The 22,331-nt window shown below is 43.0% G+C and overlaps 1 protein-coding gene across 8 annotated transcripts in view; it reads right to left on the bottom strand.

Annotated features, from left to right (window-relative positions):
- The window catches only part of ARID1B (AT-rich interaction domain 1B), a 324,442-nt gene extending 307,519 nt beyond the window's left edge, over positions 1–16,923 (bottom strand). For 6 of the 8 annotated variants that reach the window (XM_086868256.1, XM_086868242.1, XM_086868261.1 and 3 more), the window contains exon 1: positions 15,055–16,593. In XM_086868256.1, coding sequence (XP_086724382.1) covers positions 15,055–16,593 — 1,539 coding nt within the window. Of the gene's footprint in view, positions 1–15,054 lie in introns of all 8 variants that reach the window. The other 2 variants (XM_086868234.1, XM_086868229.1) reach the window with 2 other exon arrangements.
- Between the last annotated feature and the right edge of the window lie 5,408 nt (positions 16,924–22,331).

The following is a 22,331-nucleotide window of genomic DNA, read 5'->3' as shown; positions in this document are numbered from 1 at the left end:
ATTGGTATAATTATAGCATATAATTATAGCACATAGTTGTACTGTGTAGACAAGCACTAGATGCCCAGTCCACATATATTTTCTAGCAAAACAAATGGTTATCAAATTCCAATAGAGGCACATAAAATACTTAGCTTTTATTTTTGCTTGATGCACCTTCTTCATTTTAAAGTGATGAATTACTTCAATTAATCTTCCTTGAAAATGCTTTTCTCACTGCTATTCTATATGGTAATAGATTGTTCTTCTGGTGGAGGCATTGTAAACTAACACTCTGAGAATGACTGCGATATCTCCCACACTGATTTAGCCTCTCATATAAAGCAAAAGTGAGAAATCAGGTACAAGGAAGGAATAAGGTGCTGTTTACACATTTGACTGTTAGACTCACACCTTTTATAGTACATCCCCAGCCACTTTAAACAGTCAAGTGCTTCAATAATTTAGTCTCTATCCTTCTGACAATTTCATTCTCACCTCATTTGCTATAGAAGTTAGAACATTTCAGTCAACCTTAAGGAAACCATGATTCCTCAAGCTCCTCCCCCTGTACAGACTGGGGGGAAAACAGTCCATCTGAAAATCATGCCACGAGTTGAACTTCAAATTATGAGAACCGAAAAAGAAATACAAGCTTTAAAACTACAAAAGGCTCCTCAGAATCTTTTGAAACCAAACAACTTTTCAGAGGATACTCAACTTAGAAACCTAAGCCTAAACCAAATAAACTGCCGCCCTTTGTAAGAAAGATCCCTTCTTTCTTACAAAAAAGAGATGCAAACAAAAATATGGCTGTGCCAGCCTCCAAAAAGTGGAAAGTACTGACACCCTGCTAAGAAGATACCAGCGAAATTATTAATCACTATAATACTTCAGTTTTGGCATTTAAAATACTTTACTAAGAAAGCCTAAGTGAGCTTGGAGATAATTAAGGATTATGGTACCCATTTTTCAGGATGCGCAGATAAATCTCTTTAGCAAATTGTGGTTTTTTTCCTCTTTAACTATGATACTGCCAAGAAGAGCTCTATGCAGGACAGGCATCCCTGTGTTTCCTTTTGTCCTAAACCATTTCATCCCTCAGCATAACACCAGGTTTGGTCACTTTGGAATACATCCGTGGCATTCACGATACACCTTGTTTGCTTCCACAACCACCGTCTCTCTTGCAGGCAGAGATCCCCCGACAGCGCTGCGCCTTCCTAACACCCCATGCCCAGCAGAGCCCCTCAGCCCTCCAAAGTGCTCACTGGCTTTGCTGCTCTGCACAATGCCCCACAGAGACACCCCTGGGAGCAACCAGTGGGAGGAACTGGAGCCACAGGGAGCACCAGTAATGGGTGAGGAGGGTCACCACAGCAGAGAAGCTCCTTCCCAGAGGTGCCCACTTCTCTGTAGCTGAAGTGCCAGCAACGAGTAAAGAGTTTTCCATGTACTGTGAAGCAGCATCTACACAACAAAACTGCTGTCCTATTTCCAAATCAAAAGCCTGCATCTCTGTACAGAGGAAAGTGCGTACCTAAGCGTGAAGGTCAACTGATCTGGAAATTCATCCTGGTATTTTCAAATTTGCCTGTACGCCAGTATGTCTGCAAATATGCTGGGCAAAAGTAAACAATACTGACAGATCTTACATGCAAAAATTTGACATACCAAAAGAAAAGCAACAGCAAAAAACCCTCTGAATAGGCATTATACAAAGGACAACAAAATAGAAATGTGTCAAGCTTAAGTAGAAATGGGTATGAAAACCATTAGTTCCAACAGGTTAACAAGACAAGGAGAGGAAGCTAAGTTAGTCCAGAATTCCAACACGAGTCTGGAGTCATTTGCCTGTATGAAAACACTATATATAGTGGAAGGAATTAATTTCACCTGCCCTTTGACATCAACACCTGAGCTTATCGGCTTAGACTTTCTTTAGATGAGGGGAAAAACATGAAACTTTAGGAGCATGATTCATTAGACCGGCATTACACATCTACTTAGGATGAGATGATTCACATGAAGATCTGACTATTTTTTTGCACCAAAGATACACAAAAAGATCAGGTACAAATGCCTACAGTACATATGGTTAGATGAGTTCCACTCTTGAAATCTTATTTTTCAAAGATACTCACAGCTTATTTGGCCACTGCAATCAATGAATTCTGTATAATTATCATCCTTAGAGGAAAAAAAATTACTTTTTGCCTCAGCTTCTCTCCTTTTAGGAGAGGGACAGCAATGACTACCTGCTCCAGAGAAATGTTAAGAAATTGCCTGTCATTATTTATGAACTAATTTTACATTCAAGAGGCAATGCAGTGAGGAGTTTAGGCTGACAGAAGCCTGAACCACCACCAAAGGGGCTGTCACAGCCTGAAGCCCACCCTCAGTCAAGCCGGCCGTATTCTCCCTTGCTTTACCTCTGTGATGCAAAGATTATTCTGTAAGTCACACCTGCTCAATGATCTGGCTGAAAGCTAAACATTCACAGGTCTTGTTTGGCAGGATTAGTTTTCAGACAAATCTTTGAGCTGATGCGATGCACCTTATGACACAAGGGAAGCAGCAGGAAGCTTATAAAAAGGTGGGGACTGGTCTTTACAACAGAAGTGAAGTCTTAGATCAGCTTCAGACAACCATCAGACTCACACAGTGGTGCAAGATCTTTTAGCAACACTAAACTGGATAAAAGAGTACTCAAGGAGTGCAACAAAAGCCTACTGAAAAATGCAGAAATAAACAGAAATTAACAAACTATATTTTCAAGTTTTCTTCAGTTCTCCCAAGAGAAATTCTGGCTTGGTATCTACATAAAAAGCAGATGTCCATTTGGTTCAACATATATTCTCCTGTGCATTTATGTGTTACAACCTTTCTCCTGTTAATTTGCTCTTTGTTTCAGCCTATGATCCTCAAAAGTCAAGAAGGACACAAAGCTGTCCTTCTGAGAAATACCCATGTGGACCTTCTGTTCCATGTACATAGACTGAACCAAATTTAAAAAAATACTTGCTGCTTATTCACAAATATTAACATAAAAATGACAAACAAAACACATTACTCAATACTGAATGCTCAGTATCAAATATTTGGGGGGATAAAAAAGGGAAATCCACTCCCGTCATGTTCATTGTCTCTTTGGATAGACATAAACCCACTTCTGGAGAGGAACAGTGCATTTCTTCCTACTTCTGGCACACTAGCTGAGATAATTTTCTCAAGTAAGACATACAACCATATGCGAGATCAAGAATTTCAAGAAAGTAAAAATGTCATCAGAAATCATAAATATTTGAACCTTCCATTATGATGTCATGACTAGCTGCAGCCTTTAAGAAAAAGCATCTACTTTCTTCCTCCATCTCTTCAAGGAAGACATCAGCCACAAGCAAAGGAAGAATTTAAACTGAATGTCAAAAAGCAGGAATAGAGAAAAGAAACACAGAAGGTAAATCAGACATTGTGGAGTTTTTTTCAGGTAACAAGATTGTTGCAAATAAACATCTACGTCTTACTAGAGGCAAAGCAACAGAATTTGCAAACTACCACACAGGAAGAAATTGGCCTTAGTTCTTTCTTGAATTACTAAGGTATTCTCCTAGAACAATGGAACCTTAACTCACTTTTTAAACAGGCTTCATTCACCATCTTCTTAAGATACATTCCCTCAAATAAAATGACACTGTGGAATAACAAACAACCATCGCTGGCAGATCTCTACACCCCCAATCTTCTGAGGAGAATTAAAAGGAAAGGAAGTCTATGAAATGAAGTATCAAGTAATATAAAATTGCAAAGGACATATCTAGTACACCACATCACTACTTAATATAGGCAATTATATGCCAAATGTTCCCTCTCCTCAGTTCCAGTCTTTTCTAGACTTTTCACAGGAACAGCAACACCACACTTGAATTTTCATGACGATGTATTTTCAAATATCTTTTGGGCAAATAAATATTTTTTTTTAATCACACCTGCCATGCCAGGTAAAAAAAAAACTATGCACATCAACATTTACATTTCAACTTGGTTTCATCTCCTTTTGTTTGTTTCCCTCCTTCAAGTCTGCTATTGCTTAGAAGACCAGCAACAGAGGAACCCGAAACAAAAATACCAGCACCATCACCCACAGATAGCTATTCATACAATTTTTACTATTATATCAAGTCTGGTCAGGATTTGGGGGTTTCCTTGTTTGGTTTTTTAATGGCTTTTTTTTCCTTCTTCTTAAATGTAATGTGACCTCTAGTCACTAGGAGAGAGGCTGCACAGGGAGCTGGATAGTGAAGCCACTTTCCCTGATGCCACTCATTGCCCAACAACTTTAGTCAACTTGGAAGACAGAGGAGCAAATACAAGTTAGAGGGATGGAGGAAATACAAGTCAAGACAGATGGATGGGTACCTGGATCACTCAAAAGCTATTTTCTTGGTGGCTATACAGTCACACTAATCACTCTTGCACAACTGTTAAAATTGCAGAAGACAGTAAGGATGACTTTTCTGTCACTCCAATGACTTGGAAAGTGAGAAAGACATTTTAAGAAAGAAAAAGAAGTATCACAAGACAAAGGAGCAAAAAGACATTATGACATCTGGATAAAACAAAGTACTATGACTTTGGGAAGAAAAGAAATCAACCAGATGTAAATAACCCACAAATAAATCTTTCACTCACTGAAGGGGAAAATACAGAGGTAGAGTGTTGAGCAACCACATCACACAACAGAGCTGACACACATAACAACATTAGTATCTGCAGAAAAAGTAGAAGATTGCATCCACTATTCTGTCAACCACATCCCAGCAAAGTAACAGCTCACTCAGGCCCTCCTCAACCTTCCTGGTAATGAGGAAGTGCATGGTTACTGTTGCTATTATTATTGAAATGAGCCGAAGAACTAAAAGTGGGTATGTGTGGCTATGCAAAGTCTTCTTGGGACAGAGAATCCCTCTCCACTGCTTGTTCAAACACTTGCGTTTAGCAAGTTTCCTGTGAACAACCAAAATCCCTACATGTCCCAATATATGAAGCAACCAGTCCATGTACCTAAATCTAAAACTTTTCAAGGGTCTCAATTAAAACAGTAAACGTTCTGATTGCCATCAGCAATCACACATAAAGCTCTCAACAGCTTAGACTGAAGTAGCCTTTAGATTCCTAGCTAATTATTGGAAAAGTCTTCAAATATTTGCCTCAAACCCAACACCTTGATCACTTCAACACTGTTCTACAACTAGAGACACTTTGTTTCAGATGCTGCTACTCAATCAGCCCCTCCTCTTTAAAGGAAAAGCTCAATTAAGTTGGGAGCTTTTCTTCTGAATGATTTTAAATGGTTTTTTTCAGTTGTGGTTGGATCTCAGTTAGTGTAATTGCTATTTATATCAAAACATTAAAAGGTCTGGTTATGGGGTTTATTAGAAAAGCAAAATGTGTTTTTAATACTTAAAAAAACCCACAACAAAATACTCCATAGCACTATTTCCATTTATATTTGCATACCACATGTTCAACAACAAAAAGAGCATTCTGCAGAAAGTTAAAAATCTCAGAAATGTTGCTGAATTAGTAGCTTCTACAGTTTGTTAGTAGGAAAACCGGCTCTGTGCCAGGCTGGAAGGGGGTGGGGGGGCTATCACAAGGCATGTGTGTTAGCTTCGGGATTTAAAAGAAAAAATACGAATATTGTAAACCAAACCGCAACACACAAGACAAACAAATGCAGTATCTCTTTACTAGCAAAAATTTGAAATGTAAAAATAAGTGTCACTTAAAATGCTGGAAATACTCCACGCGGTGCCGATTCTTAGATGTGAAGGCACAACAAACCTGCTTCCCGAGGGGCGCAAAGGCCACCGCTGGACACAAACACGGTGCCCACGTCGCCGGTGCCACCGGTGAGGGCCGGGCCATCCCGCGGCCGGGGGGAGCGCCTGGCCGGCTGCCCGAGCGGCGAGGTTGCTGAAAAGCAACAGATAGCTTCTGGCGGCGGCAAAGGGGAAAATATTTTGATCATGTGACGCCACACAAGCGAACTTGTTCGCTTCGTGTGTGCAACTTGCACAGACGCTGCCACCGGCCCGGAACCCCGCCGCCCCCCCTCGCCTCCGTCCCCGCCTTTCCCGTCCCCGTGTCCCGCCGGGGAAATGCCTCAGCCAGGCACCGCTTCGGCAAAACAGCCACCAGCGTCCACACACCCCGGCACGTCCCACGGACACTACGTGCCGGGCGCCCAGAAGGTACCTCCCTCACGCAAGTCGACCTTTCTGCCTAGCGGAAGGAAGAACTTCCAAATATAAGTAAAACTGCCAAGCGAAATTATTTTGGTACTGCTGGTACGCAGCTAATACAGCCTCAAATGTACCTACCTCTATTTTTCCAAAATTATTTCTTTAAATAACCTCTATGACCAACCGTAAATTTAAAACAGCAACAGCTATAAAGAACGTGCTTATTACTTTTCTTCGCTTGGGAATTTCAATCAAATAAGAAACACTGAATTAAAAAAAAAAATATTCACAAAAGCGCAATTATTTTCCATAAATCATGCCTGAAAATAAGACATCGATACTAACATTTCACATAAACAGAAAATCCAAAATATTCACAACATAAATTGCTACACAAAAAAAAAATACAGAACTCCATATATTCCATCCAAATCAAAGGCTGCAAACAAACCAGCATATTCCTTTGATGCTGTCAAAACAAACCTCCTTATCTTTATTTTTAACTTTAAAAGAATAAAATTTAAGAACTACAAATCCTGTCCTTGTGCTTTCAAAAGAAATTTTCAGAGCTGATGTTTCAGTATCTTGCTTACAAACAAGGAAGTCTGACAAGCTAACCAAATAACATGATCAGTGCTGGGAACACCAAGTCTCAGATCCCATCCAAATAGAGGAAGGCACAGTGCAGACTGGATACCTTCAAATGTAACAAGTATTTCGGCTACCTATTTATTCTGCATTACTCTGTAATTAAAACGGCATATCAAACTCAAATCATTAAATAAGGAAAATATTATCCTTATTTCAACATGGGGAAACTAAGGTATCAGTCAGTAAAACCGCTACCTTTAGCTCATGCGGCCAGCTGAGAGATATCAAGAATTCCTGCACCAATCCTCTACTAACACCATTTTCCTCAAGTCACATAATTTACTTACCATGGCTGAATTCACTGCTTGTGTAAAGAAGGCACTATTCCACCTCAATCAATCTGTGAATTAAGCCATGTCCACACTGTGAACAGCACACATGACTACAATTATGTTTTAAAACAGGATCCCTCCTTTTGGGATTTTCTGAACCGATTTCCTTTCTTTACTCGAACAAACAAAGAACAACCATGCTCCAGCTTGAGGTCCTTTTGCGAAAGACAGCTGTACCAGGAACTGCTACAGCCAGGACAGACCTCTTTGCCCTTTTAAAAGGTGACCAAAACCTGTTATGGAACTATCTACCTTCTGAAAAACTCAGCAAAATACCTCAGCAGCCATACCCGAAAATCCCCTCAAGAGAGGCTTCTTATAAAGGCTGTTACTTTGGCAGTGAAGATACGTTACCACCCCAATGGTAAACTAAATGCAAAGGGGTTTGCCACAACAGCTATTAGTCAAGGATGCAATTAATTCCTTGAATCTAACTATGTAGCTGCAACAACAAACTTCACAGTGAAGCTAGCCACGTGGTCTTTAAAGGGCAAGTAAATTGATTCAGTAACTTGGCAGAATCACATCCAAGAGAAAGCCCTGCTACCTAAGATTTACTTTTTGAGTAAGTAGATACCTAAAATAAATATTGAACAAAACACGAAGGACAAAAAACCCAAACCATCCCACCAAAACCCCATGAGTACAAAAAACTGAAGTAGAAGCTTGCATGACTCTAATAGTAACACAATGCTATCCCTCAAAAAAAAAAAAAAAAAAAAAAAAAAAAAAAAGGGAATTTATACATCAAGGTTTTTTCCCATTTACATATTTGGGTTTTTTTAAGCAATAAACTAAAATTTCATGTACACCTACTTCCTTAATTAAAAAAAAGGTAAAAATATATTAGAAGAATATTCTTTTCCCCACCCTTCAACGGCCAGAAAGAGACTGATGTGGGTGGCAGGGGAGATCAGTGGCACGGCCTTACAGATGGAAGTGTCAGAGGGCCTATCACTCAGATGGATGTCTTCATAAACAATTACTACATCACAAACCTGAATTCAGTATCTTTTCAAATCTGAGAAGCCTACAATGTAGGGCAAAGACAGAGCACAGCAATGAGTTCTTAAACATTATTTGGTAATTGTGCGTGTTCAGGTGCAAAAGATTAATTAATAGATCTTAAAATTGGAGAAAAAATAATAATAGATTACATACTTCTACACATGCTTAGTTCTTCTGATGTAGTTACTAACCCAAAATGACTCAAATGCAAAAAGTAATATGAACGTAGATCACACACTGATAGGTCTATACTGAAAGCAATTCCTTATACATGCTGCAGAACCATCAAACTCTGCTTTATATCCACAAATTAGTCACTACACATTCAGAAATTCAGCCACTTTATAAACCGTTAATATAGAAACTAACATTTCCACCATGCATGGAATATAAATGCACCATGTATCAACACCCTTTCAAATCATGCCTCCCAAAAGCTTTTACACAGATTTCACATTAGTTTTAACAAACAAATAAAATATTTTAATAAAAGCATCAGGACAATGATCTCAGGTTTCACAATTTCCAAAACAACTGCAGGCACCTTCAGATAACATAAGCATCCTACACTCAGAATACAAAGTTTGATAAAAGGTACTTCGTATTTGCAGTAAGAACAATTCCTATGTGAAAAGCAATCTTTAAATAAGACATAACAACTGCGATTTCCGCATGAAATCTGCTCACTTCAAAAATGGAGACAATGTATTTGCCAGATAAAACAACTGGACTTGGTGTTAAGGAAGTCTGTGCATGCGCCCCCATATGCACCCCGCCCCAGCATACACTGGTGCTCTGTGCAGAATATTCATCAAAGGACAAGTTCCATGACACTCATCAAGCTCCTGGGCACTTGTTCAACTCAATTTTCCTCAGAGTTTAATTTCTGTGAGAAATCTAGCATCTTTATATAGATGATATTGGGTATGTAATGATAAAACAGTGCAAGGAATACCAAAATTTTGGATTACAGCGCCTTCAGTTTAAGTGAACTGATACAGAAGACAAACCTCTTGTTTCTCTCAGTTGTCTTCTTACTCACTGAATAGAATCCAGTAAGGCTTACATTCTCCCACAACAGAATGTGTTCACAATAAGACTGGATTAATTTAAAAGCTAGAGCTTATGTTACCAAAACCCTGGCTATTTCCAAAATACCTGTCCTCGGGCGTGCCTGTCTGAAGCAAAGTGGATGTTATATGCCTCAGTTTCCCCACCCTGTACAACAGGAAGAATAATTTTTTACTCCAGTCCAAGGCACACTAGAAAAATAGTGTAAAGATCAAATGTACTTGGAACGTTGCTACTGAGAAGATAAAGGTAATTAAAATCAATCCTGTACAAATCAGCCATCTACTGTCCCCACTGTTCACAGATTCACATAGGTATCTTAAGATACATTTATCCTTGAGGATACCTCAACTGCAGTGAAACTGAGTGGGTTTGGCTTTTTTGGGTCTGACATGTTCCTGGTGGATCACTGCATGCCACACTCTCAGAACTGGAAGTACAACAATGGAAATCATCCAGCCCACCTGCAACACAAACACTGCAGCACTCTGCCAGCACATCAGCATTTGTGTGTGAAACTGAGCATGAACAGGTATGACTGGGTAACAGAAAAAGGGTAATACTACAATCTGAATGGCAAAACATACATCATATGTATAGAAACCCTTCAGGTCTACTAAAAAATAATTTTAAATTTATTAACAGGTAGGACTTCCTTAAAATAAATTTTATTCTAATACGATTGGCTCCACAAGATTTTTGTGCATTGCATTTCTTTGCTTCTATAAGCACCAAGCAATACAAAAACAACACCGCTAAGCAGCACTTTTCTCTTACTAGTTTTCAAAACAAATTTGAAAACCACTAAGGTATACTTTTAATTTAAGTTTAATTAAAGTCCTCATTCAATCGTACCAAAACATATATTTAACACTATGTAAATAGCCCCAAAATTGAAAGAAAAAAGTTTTTTTCCCAAGTACCTTAATAATCACAATTCTAAAATATATTCTAGCAAGTTAGCCTACCACAAACACATGCTACTGAAATTCTGCAGCCTTGAGCATGCATGCACAGTGAATGTGGCAACACTGCTTTACATATCCACAGAGAATCTTCAAAGCCTCCTGATAAACGGCACATTTTGAAGAAGTACTGAAAGATGTAACTGGTATAGGGCACAGGTACAATCTTAGGGACCAAACAGTAAATAAACTCCTGCCATTCTCATGTTAACAATTAGAATGTCAAAATACCTATAAGGAGATATTTGAGGCACAAAGGTAAGAAAGATCTATCAGTAAGTAATCAAACTTGTTTTCACTGCACAAATTTAATCTAGTTTTAACTAAGATACTATTTCAGAATGAACAAGCATCACCTAACAGACCACGCTTAGTAATTTCAAAAACATTATTTTACATACGTAACCAGAAAATTTAGCAATGGATTAAATGCCTTAGTTTTCATCCCCCAAGATTCAGATCAGAATGCCAAAAAGACATAATCGACTGCTTAGTAGAAGAATCCTTACATTATGGAAGCAGTAATAGAGTAGGCAGGTTTGCATCTCTCTTTCTTTATTGTATCTCATACACAGGGTTCTGCTGTTCCATGTGTAGGCATAAGCGCTACTACAGAAACCAATAACTGAACACCAAACCACAAAGTGTCAAATATATGGTCGTAATATATATATAGATGCTACTAACTGTGAATATTGCTATTTGCTACTTCTAAATAGAAGCTATGTGAATACTAAACTGTTTATTTGAAACTGCACAGGGAAAAATATATTTTATTCTCCCATTGAGACATCAAGAATCTATTCACCACACTAACAGCTGTTTAATGGTCTTCAGGCACAGGACATGATTCCGCAGCCTTGGCTTAGCCAGAACTCTCAATACGGGCAATCTATTTGGCATAAAAAGAGCTGCAGAATCAGGCATTTTCAGAGTTTCTCTGCAACAAAACAAATTATACATACACAAACTCAGAGCAGCTCGACAGATTTTTTTCTAACACTTGCTCTGTTATCTTATCCAGGTACTTCTGAAAAGACACAGGTTTTCTCCTTCTGTGTAGGTGTATGTAAATCATACACACATGTACAAAGGAGAGAGACATGTATAAAGTGCACACTGAGAGGCCAGCTAACGTGTTAAACTACTGCAGTGCAAATCAGAACTGAAGAATAAAAGGAGTCTCAGGACTCTAAATAACTGTACGCTGTCAAGGATTAATCAATAATCGAAAGACCTGAATGATGAGGTACTGTACTAGCATCACACAAGTTCCCCACCACCAAATCAATGTATAGTGTGAGCAACATCCATCTGCTTAGAAAATGTGCATTTCTTCAGAAGCAGGAAGCTTCTATCGCAAGCTTACATCACATCTCTCAGTTGGGTAAGGTGATTATATTAAATGGAAGCAGAATTTTCTTAAGTAATTTAATAGGCTGGACAAATACAGAACTTAGTTCAGAGTAGGATGCCACAGTTCTGCATATTACAAAAATTACCCATGCCGAGGCAGGAATTTCCTGAACAAGCATCTCAGATGTTGTAGCTTACTGTCGGTCCTTTTCCTCTGTTCACAGGACAATAGTTCCTTATAGGCTTAGGGGCCAATCAACATCTGCTTTGCAAAGACACATGACAAGTGAGCGTATTCCAATGTGTGTACACACATATCAAGAGCACACACACAGATGATTATTAAAAAAAAATAAAGAGAAGCCTTCTGTTCAGATGCTGAACTAAACATTCCAATTTTCTCTTTCAAAAAGAAATCTATTTCTCTTCTTAATGATACAACATACATGGAGATTGACATGTGGGAATTAAAAATAAATAACAACGTCCAAAACCAATTGTGTTCTGCAAGCTAATGGTAACTATTTTTTGACACAACCCATTTTATACATCAGTAAATATTAATTTAAAACCTGAAAAAAAAATTCATCTCAATCTCTTACTGGTTAAATGGAAGAAACGTAATATAAAAAACAATGATGTCTTCCCTTTATGACAATTATTGTTTGGGAAAAAATAATTTTAGAAATAATCAAAGAAATTGTGCTTTTGCCAGACTATTCTTTCTAAGCTGCATGCCAATCCGTACGATGAAAAAAAAAAAAGAAAAAGAAAAAAGGAATCTGTAAGAAAGGATGTAAGGTTAGATCCTTAAAAATATAAGGAAGTATTTCTAAGGGTCATACCGAGGACATTAATGAATTTACTCTCACTCTTCAAATAAAAATAAAATACTTTAAACAGCCTCTGCCACGAAGAAGCAGCACCCTGAACTAGCATGCACGATGTCTGACAACGGTTTTTCTAGCTTTTAAAGACATGAATTCTGAACTACCTGTTTAAAAGGAAACGATGCAAATATTTTTAGAGTAATTATGAAAGGTTATGCATATGAGGCCTCATTACATTATGGCTTCCAGTGACCCTTTTACCATTGCAAATTCAAAAAAAGGTAAAAATTAACACACACACACACACACACACCCCTTATTTCCTTGGAAGAAAGGAAAATGGAATAAAAACTAAAAACATGACAGAAATGGTGTATTGGAAGTAGACAAACACATACACAGCCCATCTAAGGTTTTTATTATTTTTTTTTTTCAGTGTTAATACACCATCTGCAATATTAAGCGGTGATTTTTCCAGATTCTATTCATTACTTTATGGAAAGATCCAGCCGTTGGAGGACCCCAAAAGCATACACCTGCATTTGTTCCTGTCAGACCTTGCTGTTAAAAGATTTAACAGTTCTTAATAGAAAGATCTTGTTGAAGAGAAAAGAAACCCATCAAATTCTAATGCACTACTCCATTTAACACAATTCACTTTTCTACTGAGAATTTAAGACTAATCTCACACTCGTGTAGAAAAATAATGAGATCAACAACTCCCGATTCTTCTTGAAGTATTCTAGCCACAATTCAAACCCAAAACTACGTTTTCTCTCGAATATCTGGATTTGTTGCAGAGCTGAAACAAACACAACCTCTGGCAGAGCGGCTCCTTCTTCCCTTCTTTGTACAATACACGGCATTCTCTCACCTACAGCAGCTCACACGCAAAGACGATCTATTTAAGAGGCATGCACAGGTTAGGCATCGAGCTAACAGAAATGCAACGAAACTAGTATTTGGTTTCTTTTTTTTTAATAAAAATCCAATCCCTCGCATAACATCCGTAATCCGCAACATTACAGAATGTTTAGATTTGTCGGGTTTGTTTTGGGTTTGATTTTTTTGTAAGAAGGCGCGAGCGCGACCCGAAAACCCGAACCCTCGTCCAAAGCCACTGTTGTTACGAGGCACTTTCCCTACCGCCTCTAATTAGCGCGGAACTAAAAATCTGAAGTAAGTAAGTAAATAGAGGTAAGCAGATAAACGAATCAGTCGGTGCCCAGGAGAAGCAGGCGGCGCGGGCAGGCCGGGGGGCGCAGGGGGAAGGAAGGTGCCGGCGCGGCGCTGGTGCCCCGGTGCCCCCCGGTGCCGGCGGTGTTTGCGGCGGGGGCTCCTGTGCCTGCGCCGCTCCAGCGCCTCTATTTACATCAGCGGCGCGAGGTGCCCAGTGGCGCGCGCGGAGCCAATCAGATGGCAGATTAGATGTCAACTCGGAGGCAGCTGTCGGGAGACGGTTGCAGCCAGTTTACCTCCACAATTCAAATTCCCAACCTGGCGGGCGGAGGAGACCCGGACGCTCCTCCAAGGGTCGCGCCCGGCAGCCGGCATTCCTCCCGCGCCGCGCCGCGCCGCCCCGGAAAGGCGCTGCGCCGCACCCGCCGCCCCGCGATCATCGCGCCTGCCTATCGATCGGATCCGTCCATCGATCGATCGCCGGAGTTACCGGGGCTGGGGCAGAGCAGTGCGGGAGGGAGCGGGGGCGGCGGCCTGCTCCCGTGCCCGCGCCCCTTCGCTGACGCCAAGGACTTTTCCCTCTTTTTTTTTTTTTTTTCCTCCCTTTTTTTTTTTTTTTCTTTCTTTTTTTTAAAATTTCCGCGTGTGTTTGTGGAGGAGTGAAAGGCAGTTACGCGCCCGCGCACCCGGGCTCGCTGCTGCCGGCGGGCGAGTCTCCCGCAGGTCACCGGGCCGGGACGACCCGGCGGACCGGGCGCACACGCGCGCCCACACGCGCGCGCGCGCGCGCTCTTCCCACAGGGAAAGGAGCGCGGCCGCGTTACGTGGATCTCACTGCGGTAACTCCAATCAGTGACAAACTAATTTGCTGAGAGCGCGCAACGGCGCAACTCGTCCTGCTCGGAGATTTAAAAAAATAAATAAATAAATAAATAAAAAAAAAACAACGGGTTAAAGAGAGAAGAAAAAAAAAAAAAAAAAAAAAAAAAGGCCCCGTGAAAGATAATGGACGTTATCCCCCGGGAGCCCCCCGGGTCGAGCACTCCGGTTACAAAATCCAAACCCCCGCCCCCGTCCGTCCCGAGCTGCTTGTCCTCCAGGCCCTGCGTCTCTCCGACGCTGTTTCAAAGTGGTGGGGAAAAATATTAATTGGGCCTGAGAACAACCTAATTTCAGCAGTGAAAGCCACACTCCGGTGCCTTCAGCCCCAACGGGGCCGCGCATTGTGCACGACTCACCCTCGCTACGGAGGCAGCGAGGGGCAAAACTGGCCCAGAAGAGAACGGGGGTGGGGTGGGGGGGAAGAGAAAAAAATAAAAAGACAAAAAAAGGCGGGGGGGTGGGGAGACAAAAAAAGTGAATTATAAAGAAACTAAGAGCCCGACACGAGCGACACGGAGGCATGAGCCGTCATTAACCGAGCGCGGGGAGTTACCTGGGTCCTGCTGATGGCCTGCCCGGTGTTCCCGGGGCTCATCGCCGGGTGGTTCCTTTGTTGTGCCGCTGCCCAGGCCGGGTTCGCCGCTCCGTACTGGGCTCCCATGTCCTTGCCCATGCCCATGCCCGCCGCTGCCTGCTGGCTTCCCGGGGCGGCCGCCGCTGCCTGGGGCTGGGGCTGCGGCGGGGCGCTGGGGCTGCTGTAGTCGGGGTAGCTGCTGCCGTAGCTCCGCATCATGGGGCTGGGGGACGTGAGCAGCTGGTTGAGGGTAGGGGTGGCCCCGGACGGGTGCTGGTTCTGCCCGGAGAACCGCGCAAAGCCGCCGGCCGCCGCCGCCGCGCCGGCACCAGCCTTACCGAGGCCGGCTCCACCGCCGGGGCCCATCATCATGCCGCCGCCGGGCTGCCTCGGGGAGCTCAGCACCCCGTAGCCCGCCGCGGAGCCCCCGTAGCCGCCGCCGCCTGCCCCGGCGGCCGCCGCCGCCGCCGCCGCCACGGCTCCCGCGCCGCCGCCGCCGCCCGCGCCGCCGCCGCTGGGGCCGCGGCCGTAGCCCGGGTAGTGGTTGTACTGGCTGTTGGGGTACCCTTCGTGGGAGTTCTGCAGGGGGTCCATGCTGTTGGGGGCCGCCGTGGGGTGCATTATCCCCATCCCGGGGCTTTGTTGTCCGCCATGTTGATCAAAGCAAGGCCCGGCGCGGCTCGCCGTAGCGCTGCTGGCAGGGGCAGGGGCAGGGTTGCCATAATAGCTATTGAACTCCGAGACACCCACCGCGGAGGGGCCGCCGCCGCCTCCCCCGCTCCCGCCGCCGCCGCCGAGGCCGCCGCCGCCGCTCCCAGCGCTCGGGGGCGGCTGCTGGGGCTGCTGCTGTCCGCCCAGGGGTCCCAAGCCGGGGTGGTCGTAGCGGCCGCCGATGGGCTCGCCCATCTTGCCGGGCATCTCCTCCTCGTCGGCGCCTTTATTCAGCATTTGCTGCGGCTGCTGGGGGGGCTCGGCCTGAGCGCCCAAAACACTGTCTTTTCCTCCATGTTGCTGCTGCTCCATGTCTGCACTGGGCTGAGCAGCGCCGCCACCGCCACCGCCGTTGTTGTTGCTGCCGCTGCCGCCGCCGCCGCCGCCGAGGCTGCTGTTGTTATTCTGCACGGGATGGTGCTGAGGCGGCGGCTGCTGCGGCGGCGGCGGCGGGAATTGATTTAGCTGCTGCTGTAGTGCATGGTGGTGGTGGTGCGGGTGGTGGGCATGGTGGTGGTGGGCATGGTGATGCGGGTGGTGGGCATGGTGGTGGTGGGGCGGCGCGGCGGGGTGATCGCCTCCGACGCTCTTCAGCTTGTGGTTGGGGAGCAGCCCCGTCTCCATAGCCGAGCCCGGGTTGGAGGAGGAGGAGGAGGAGGAGGAAGAAGAAGACGAAGAAGATGAAGATAACTCCGAGGAGCTTCCACCTTCCTTCAGAGCCGGCTCCGAGGAGGAGCCGCCGCCGCCGCCGCCGCTGGCGTTGTTGTTGTTACCGGCGGCAGCGGCGGGAGCCGCGTTATTGGCCATGTTCGGCGGCTCGCTGCGGTGGTGGTGGTGGAGATGGTGATCTAAATTATTCACGCTGCTGCCGCCGGCCGGACTCCCTTCGCCGACCCCCAGCGCGGGGCCCGGCCCGGGAGCCCCGGCCCCCCCCGGGCCTCGCTCTGGGCCCAGGCCGCCCGGCAGGCTCGGGGCTTTGCCCTTGCTGTTGTTCGCACTCGCCGGAGCCGCTGCGACTTGCGCGGCCATGATCATCGCAACATTGCGAGTCCGGAGAAATTGGTACTGATAATAGTAACTACCAAAAAAAAAAAAAAATTTAAACCCCCAAAATTGAAAAAATAAACGAAACAAAAAAATCGACTCCCACCCTGAAAAATGGGGTGCGAGCAGAGGGGTGGGGGGGAAGGAGAGGAGAGGGGCAGAAGGAGAAGCGGCCGGGGCAGGGACTTGACTGAGCCCGGAGTATCCCCTGCGGACCGCTCCGCACGCACCGAGTTACAGCGATTTCCCTCCCCGAGTCCGTGGTTGAGGTTAGAAATGGTAAGAACGCCTTACGGTCCGTGCCCGTTCCCGCTGTGTGATTTCATGTTGAAAGTTTTTTTGTTCAGGTTTAAATGAAACTTTTTTTTTTTTCTCCTCCTTTCCTCCCTAACCCGGATATGGGTAAACACACGTCTGCCGGAGCCGCGCTGGCCCAGCATGGCATGAGCGAGCGAGCGAGCCAGCGCCGGCAGCCATCGCCCCCTCCGCCCCGATCGCTCCCGCGCACCCGCAAAACGCGGACTGGACTCCAGGCTGGACTTGCTCGGGCTCCGGCTCCCCTCCCTGCTCTCCCGGCAGCGCGGCGGGATGGGGGGCGCGGCCCCCGCGGGTCCCCCCGCTCCCGGCGGGGTCCCGCCCGTGTGCGCGCCGGGGGTCGCGGCCTGCGCGGAGCACCGAACCCGCGGGGGCTGCTCCGAGCGAGGGGCCCCGACGGGCGCCCCGGGCCGCCGAACGCCGCTGGGGCGGGGCGGGGAGCGGGACTGTCCCCGGTGCTGCGGAGCCGAGGGTGCCGCGGGCGGCGCTGCCCCGCGCGGGCCGGTTCGGCGGGAGGGAGGCGAGGGGCCGCCATGCGCTCCCGCTGTGCCGGAGCAGATGGAGCGGTCAAACTTTCGGGGGCCGCCCGCTGCCCCCCAGCCCCCTGTGCCGTGCTCAGCAGCCTCCTCGTGTTCCGAGGGCAGGGACGCGTTTGCTCGCTTGACGGAGAAATCAGACTTGTTTTGGATTTTTTTTCCCCCAGCCACCCGCCCCCTGAAGATTTATATTGTATGTGAAGACGGTTATAAAATTTAACCAAAAATAATGCAGCGGTAGCATCTTTGCAGTTGTCCACATTGTCCAGCTGTCTCCAAATTCTAACGGTCATTTGCACTGATGATGCTTTTATATATAGGGCCGTTTTCAATATGTTCTGTGTACTTATTTGCAGTTCAACAGGAGTTGATCAAAGAGCGAGAGACATTTTCGGTCTCATAATTGTCTCCCCAAACAATAAAATTTCCAGTATGGACACGACACTCATGAAAACATAGTAACACACACCCCAATATATGTAATCCGAGTAACTCTTGCTCCAAATGGAAAGCTGCTGATGACCTACATTTTTGAACCAGAACGGTTTCAAGTTTTTTTTATAACTATCTTGATACAAGTGATACCCTAGTATAACAAAAGGTAATAGTCACACATTACGTTCAACTAATGAAAGCATTTGGGAGATCAAATACTTGGCTATGAATACAGCAAACTGGGATATTAGCGAATGTTTTCAATACAGCAAGGATCTAAACCACTGTGTTTTGAATTAATATATTTATACGCTCTGTTAAAGGTAAGCACGTTTTCAAGTTTCAAAATGGATAAATAGGAGATTCAATCATAATGGTAGAGAAAAACGCAGCATATCAAGAAAGATGCTGTCACGAGTAGATAGGCTTTTTTGAATTCACTGTGAAAACATTAAAGGAGCAGAAGCTTCATGCTCTAATGTTGAGTTACATGCAAAGATTATTGATAAATGTATGAGCAGTGTGATTCCAGTGTCTATTAATTTTAGTTCTCTCTGAAAAGTCAGAAATATGATTTGCATTATGGAGTTAGTTTTGAAAAGTCTCAGTGCTCATGAAGTACATCTTGCTAATACTTCTGTTTTACAGTTTGGGGGGTTGGTTTTTTTGGTTGGTTGGTGGTTTTGTGTAGGTTTTTTTGGTATCCTTTGCAAGTGCAAAAATGTTATATGGCTACACATATATAAACACAGACCGGGAAAAAAAAATGGTGAGTAATTCTAGTGGGGGGAATCAGGTGCATACCCAAGGGTCATTACAGTCTGTAACAACAACAAATTGCAATTCTATGCAAACTGCTAGAAAGGGATATATCATCTTTGTAGGAGAGAGAATAACAGAACCGTAAGATGAATTCATGCCAAATCATTCATCAGCTTTTGCCAAGAGAATACTACATCTTTGTTAGTGAGCCTTTTTGACATTATCTCCTGGATTTTCTTCTTTTCTATATTCAAATGCACGCTAATTATACACATTAAACCACCTAAGTTGATTTTTAAAGTCTTTCATATGCAAATAAAAATATAGATGTCTCCTTGTGTGTATTTCGTTACATGTGTACTCTAACATAAAATATAAAATCAATTAAACACTTACACTTTGAGACATTTATATTTGAGCAAAAATACATATATTGATGATCTGCTAAGCTGTGCTGATAGTGCCTGGGCTGCAGATTGCAATACTTCCTGACACACTCCGCAACTCTTTTCAATCAGGAAAATAACCCACAAAAGTTTAACACAGATTTACTTTGAAATGTTTTCCCTGGGAAAAGGGAAAAAAAAGGATGAGTCTTTAAACTGAAGAGTTCGTACCACTAACTCCTTTTCCTCCCATTTGTTTCAGGAACTCGGCTACAAGATTGGAACTAAGAGGCTATAAAATTGAGGCCCTCAGCACAATGAAATCAGTCTGCTATAAAAGGCAACACATGCCAGTTTTTCCTCCCCAATGGCAGATGCCACACCCTAAAGCAGACAGAAGGCACTGCAGTCTGTGCAAGGGAAGCACAACACAAAGCAACAACGATGGTTCAATTTTTTTAGATCGCAAATAATGTTGAAATTCCTTTTGCCATCTTTGCTCAGATGATGAGTGGTAGTGTTTGTTAAATTCAAATGCTCCTTTCCAAAAGCTCTCATTGTATGCATGAATTATGAATTTATTCTAATATAATGTAAAAAAGCCCTAATTGCCATGCATATTATCTGCTGCAAAGTGATTGCGTTGATATTTGATATCGCAAATGCGCAGTTTCAACTTTAGTTGTATTTTCATTGTTCCTTCAATTTAATTATTTTCTATAAACCAGTGTTGTCCAAGTGTAGTTTCTTTCTCTTGATTTTTCATGATAAATTTTCAACTTTGGTGCTCTAGGACCCCTATTCAAAATAAACAACATCATTTTCTAAACTTACTGTTGGTAATTTGTTTACACCATTGGCTACAACATTTATACAGACCACCTAGGCCACCTGTCTGCAGCCTGACCCCATGAAAGTTACTGCCTTTCCCAGCAGTGCAGCAGCCATCCTTCCATTTGGCCTTCCAAGTCATACGAAGAGTAACACTGAAGAGACAGACGGAAAACAATCCAATATTGTAACATCTACGAGATGTTATGTTAAGAGGTATGGGGAAAAATATTTAAATTTTTTTTGGTAAAAATCCAGTCCAAGGTTCAAGGGCCTGTCGGGTTTGACACGGGTGAACACAGGAGTCTGAAAAATCTCTGTGTACAAAAGAAAAAGCTTTTCACTGGGATCTTGTTGTGCTTTATGGTTAAATCCACTGTGCAATTTAATGAAACTGTTGTCAAATTCACTGTAATTCTCAATTTCCTTCTTTTAGATTTGCATTAGATTTAATGAGAAAAAAAGAGAGAAGTACGTGGGCTTTTATTAAATTATCACTTCTATTACTAGTTAAACATCCAATCGAAATCATTCTGAAGTCAGTGAAAATCTTTTAATTTATTTCAATAAGGCATAAATCAGATCACAGGAAAGTAGGCAGCCAGCTCAGAGCTGCTTTAGCCTGGTATCTGGAACTATAGTAATGGAATTTTGCTTTAAAAGATCCCTTATGTGGTCAACATATAAATGTAACACAGCGGTGTTTTCTTTATTATGTAATATTTACATTTCAGTCGCAAATGTAAAAAGTAAACTAGTGCCGTAGATGTCCAGCTGATAAGCCAGGATCTGTTAGGTGTAAAGCCTGTAGGTAAGTGTAAAAAAATTATTTTAGCTGGACAAAATGAACTTTGAAAAAAATGTGGTTTATGCCAACAGATCATGGCCTAAAACAGAGAGTGACACACTGTAACATTTAATTAAAATCCAATCTTTAGCAGCCACTAATCCTGGGCAATTTAATCAATTTCTTCTGGCAATGTGTAAACAAAAGGACTTTACCATCTCCATCTCAAGAATGTCATACATGATTTTATTATGAAAATGCAACATGCTAGAGGTAGACCACTTGAGTAGACTGTTTAAATGCCATAATTTTACAAATGCGAATCATCCATTGGACTCTATAAGATCACTTGCATCCTTAAAGTTAAGGCCTAATTAAGTGCTTTTGTGGACTGAGGCCTCTGTGAAAAAACAGTTTTTGTGTCTATACTTTGGTGAGATAGGGGCCCAATCAATTTTCTAAATCAAAACAAAATCTTGCATTTGGCAATAATAGGAGGGATTGTTGATTTCAGGGTTCACCCACCACTGAAATCTGAGCCTTTAAACTGAATTACACTAATACTTCTGGATCCTGTGCCTTTGTTTGAGAACAGTATTGCATTTTGGAGAAATTTAAGAAAAGGCTGGCCTTCCTTTGAATTAATAATTTATGGTCACGTTTTTTATAAATTAGAAAAGTTAAACAAGAGTCATTATAACAGTAATCACAGAGTTCTCTGCCAAGTTTCTTTCCCATTCTCCTGCCTTTTACAAATCTTTTATTTTCTGATGTGCAAGAGATACATGGGAAACCAAAAGAAATATTTACTGCTAGCTACACACTGGTTGGAGGTCCTTCCTATTGTCAGCTGTAGCATGCCAGCTTTACTGATACACTGAAGGAACAGTCAAACTGACAGTACACAGCTTTCACTCTCATAAAATAAATTAGATTGGTACCTTAGCTGTAAACATGCTGGACGTTCCAATAAAAATAAAAAGCCTCAAGTTTTCTTTCCTAAACTTTTTCCACTCTATAGTCTTACATTTTATATATCATAGTATTTATCAATTGTTGTTTCTAGAAACAGATTACTGTGGCCTCCATGGCTTAACCAAGTAAAATATTTTTCTGTAGGATATTTTTACGTAGAGACAGAAATGCATGGATTTTAATACAAGATGACACAGTATTCTTCCTTTGCAAACCGGTTTTTTATTTGTCTGTGATTATAGTGTATATGTAATTCTGAATTTTTATAAGTGTGCCAAATTATGATTTTGCCTGATGCACTCTATTTCTGACCCATTTTTATAGTATTTTACCATATGCAATCTCAAATACAGCATCTCTGAGTCTTTTAGCTGGAGACACACCTTTTTCTTTTGCTGTAATAGTCTGTAATTCCCTCTTTCCCTCACATTATCTTCATTCCCCACCCTTTCACACATGCATACACATCTGCTT

The sequence above is a fragment of the Cyanistes caeruleus genome, chromosome 2 (assembly GCF_971803275.1).
Source record: "Cyanistes caeruleus chromosome 2, bCyaCae1.hap1.1, whole genome shotgun sequence".
Lineage (NCBI taxonomy): Eukaryota > Metazoa > Chordata > Aves > Passeriformes > Paridae > Cyanistes > Cyanistes caeruleus.
The sequence above is the reverse complement of the archived record's forward strand: the minus strand, read 5'-3'. Positions and strand labels throughout refer to the sequence as shown.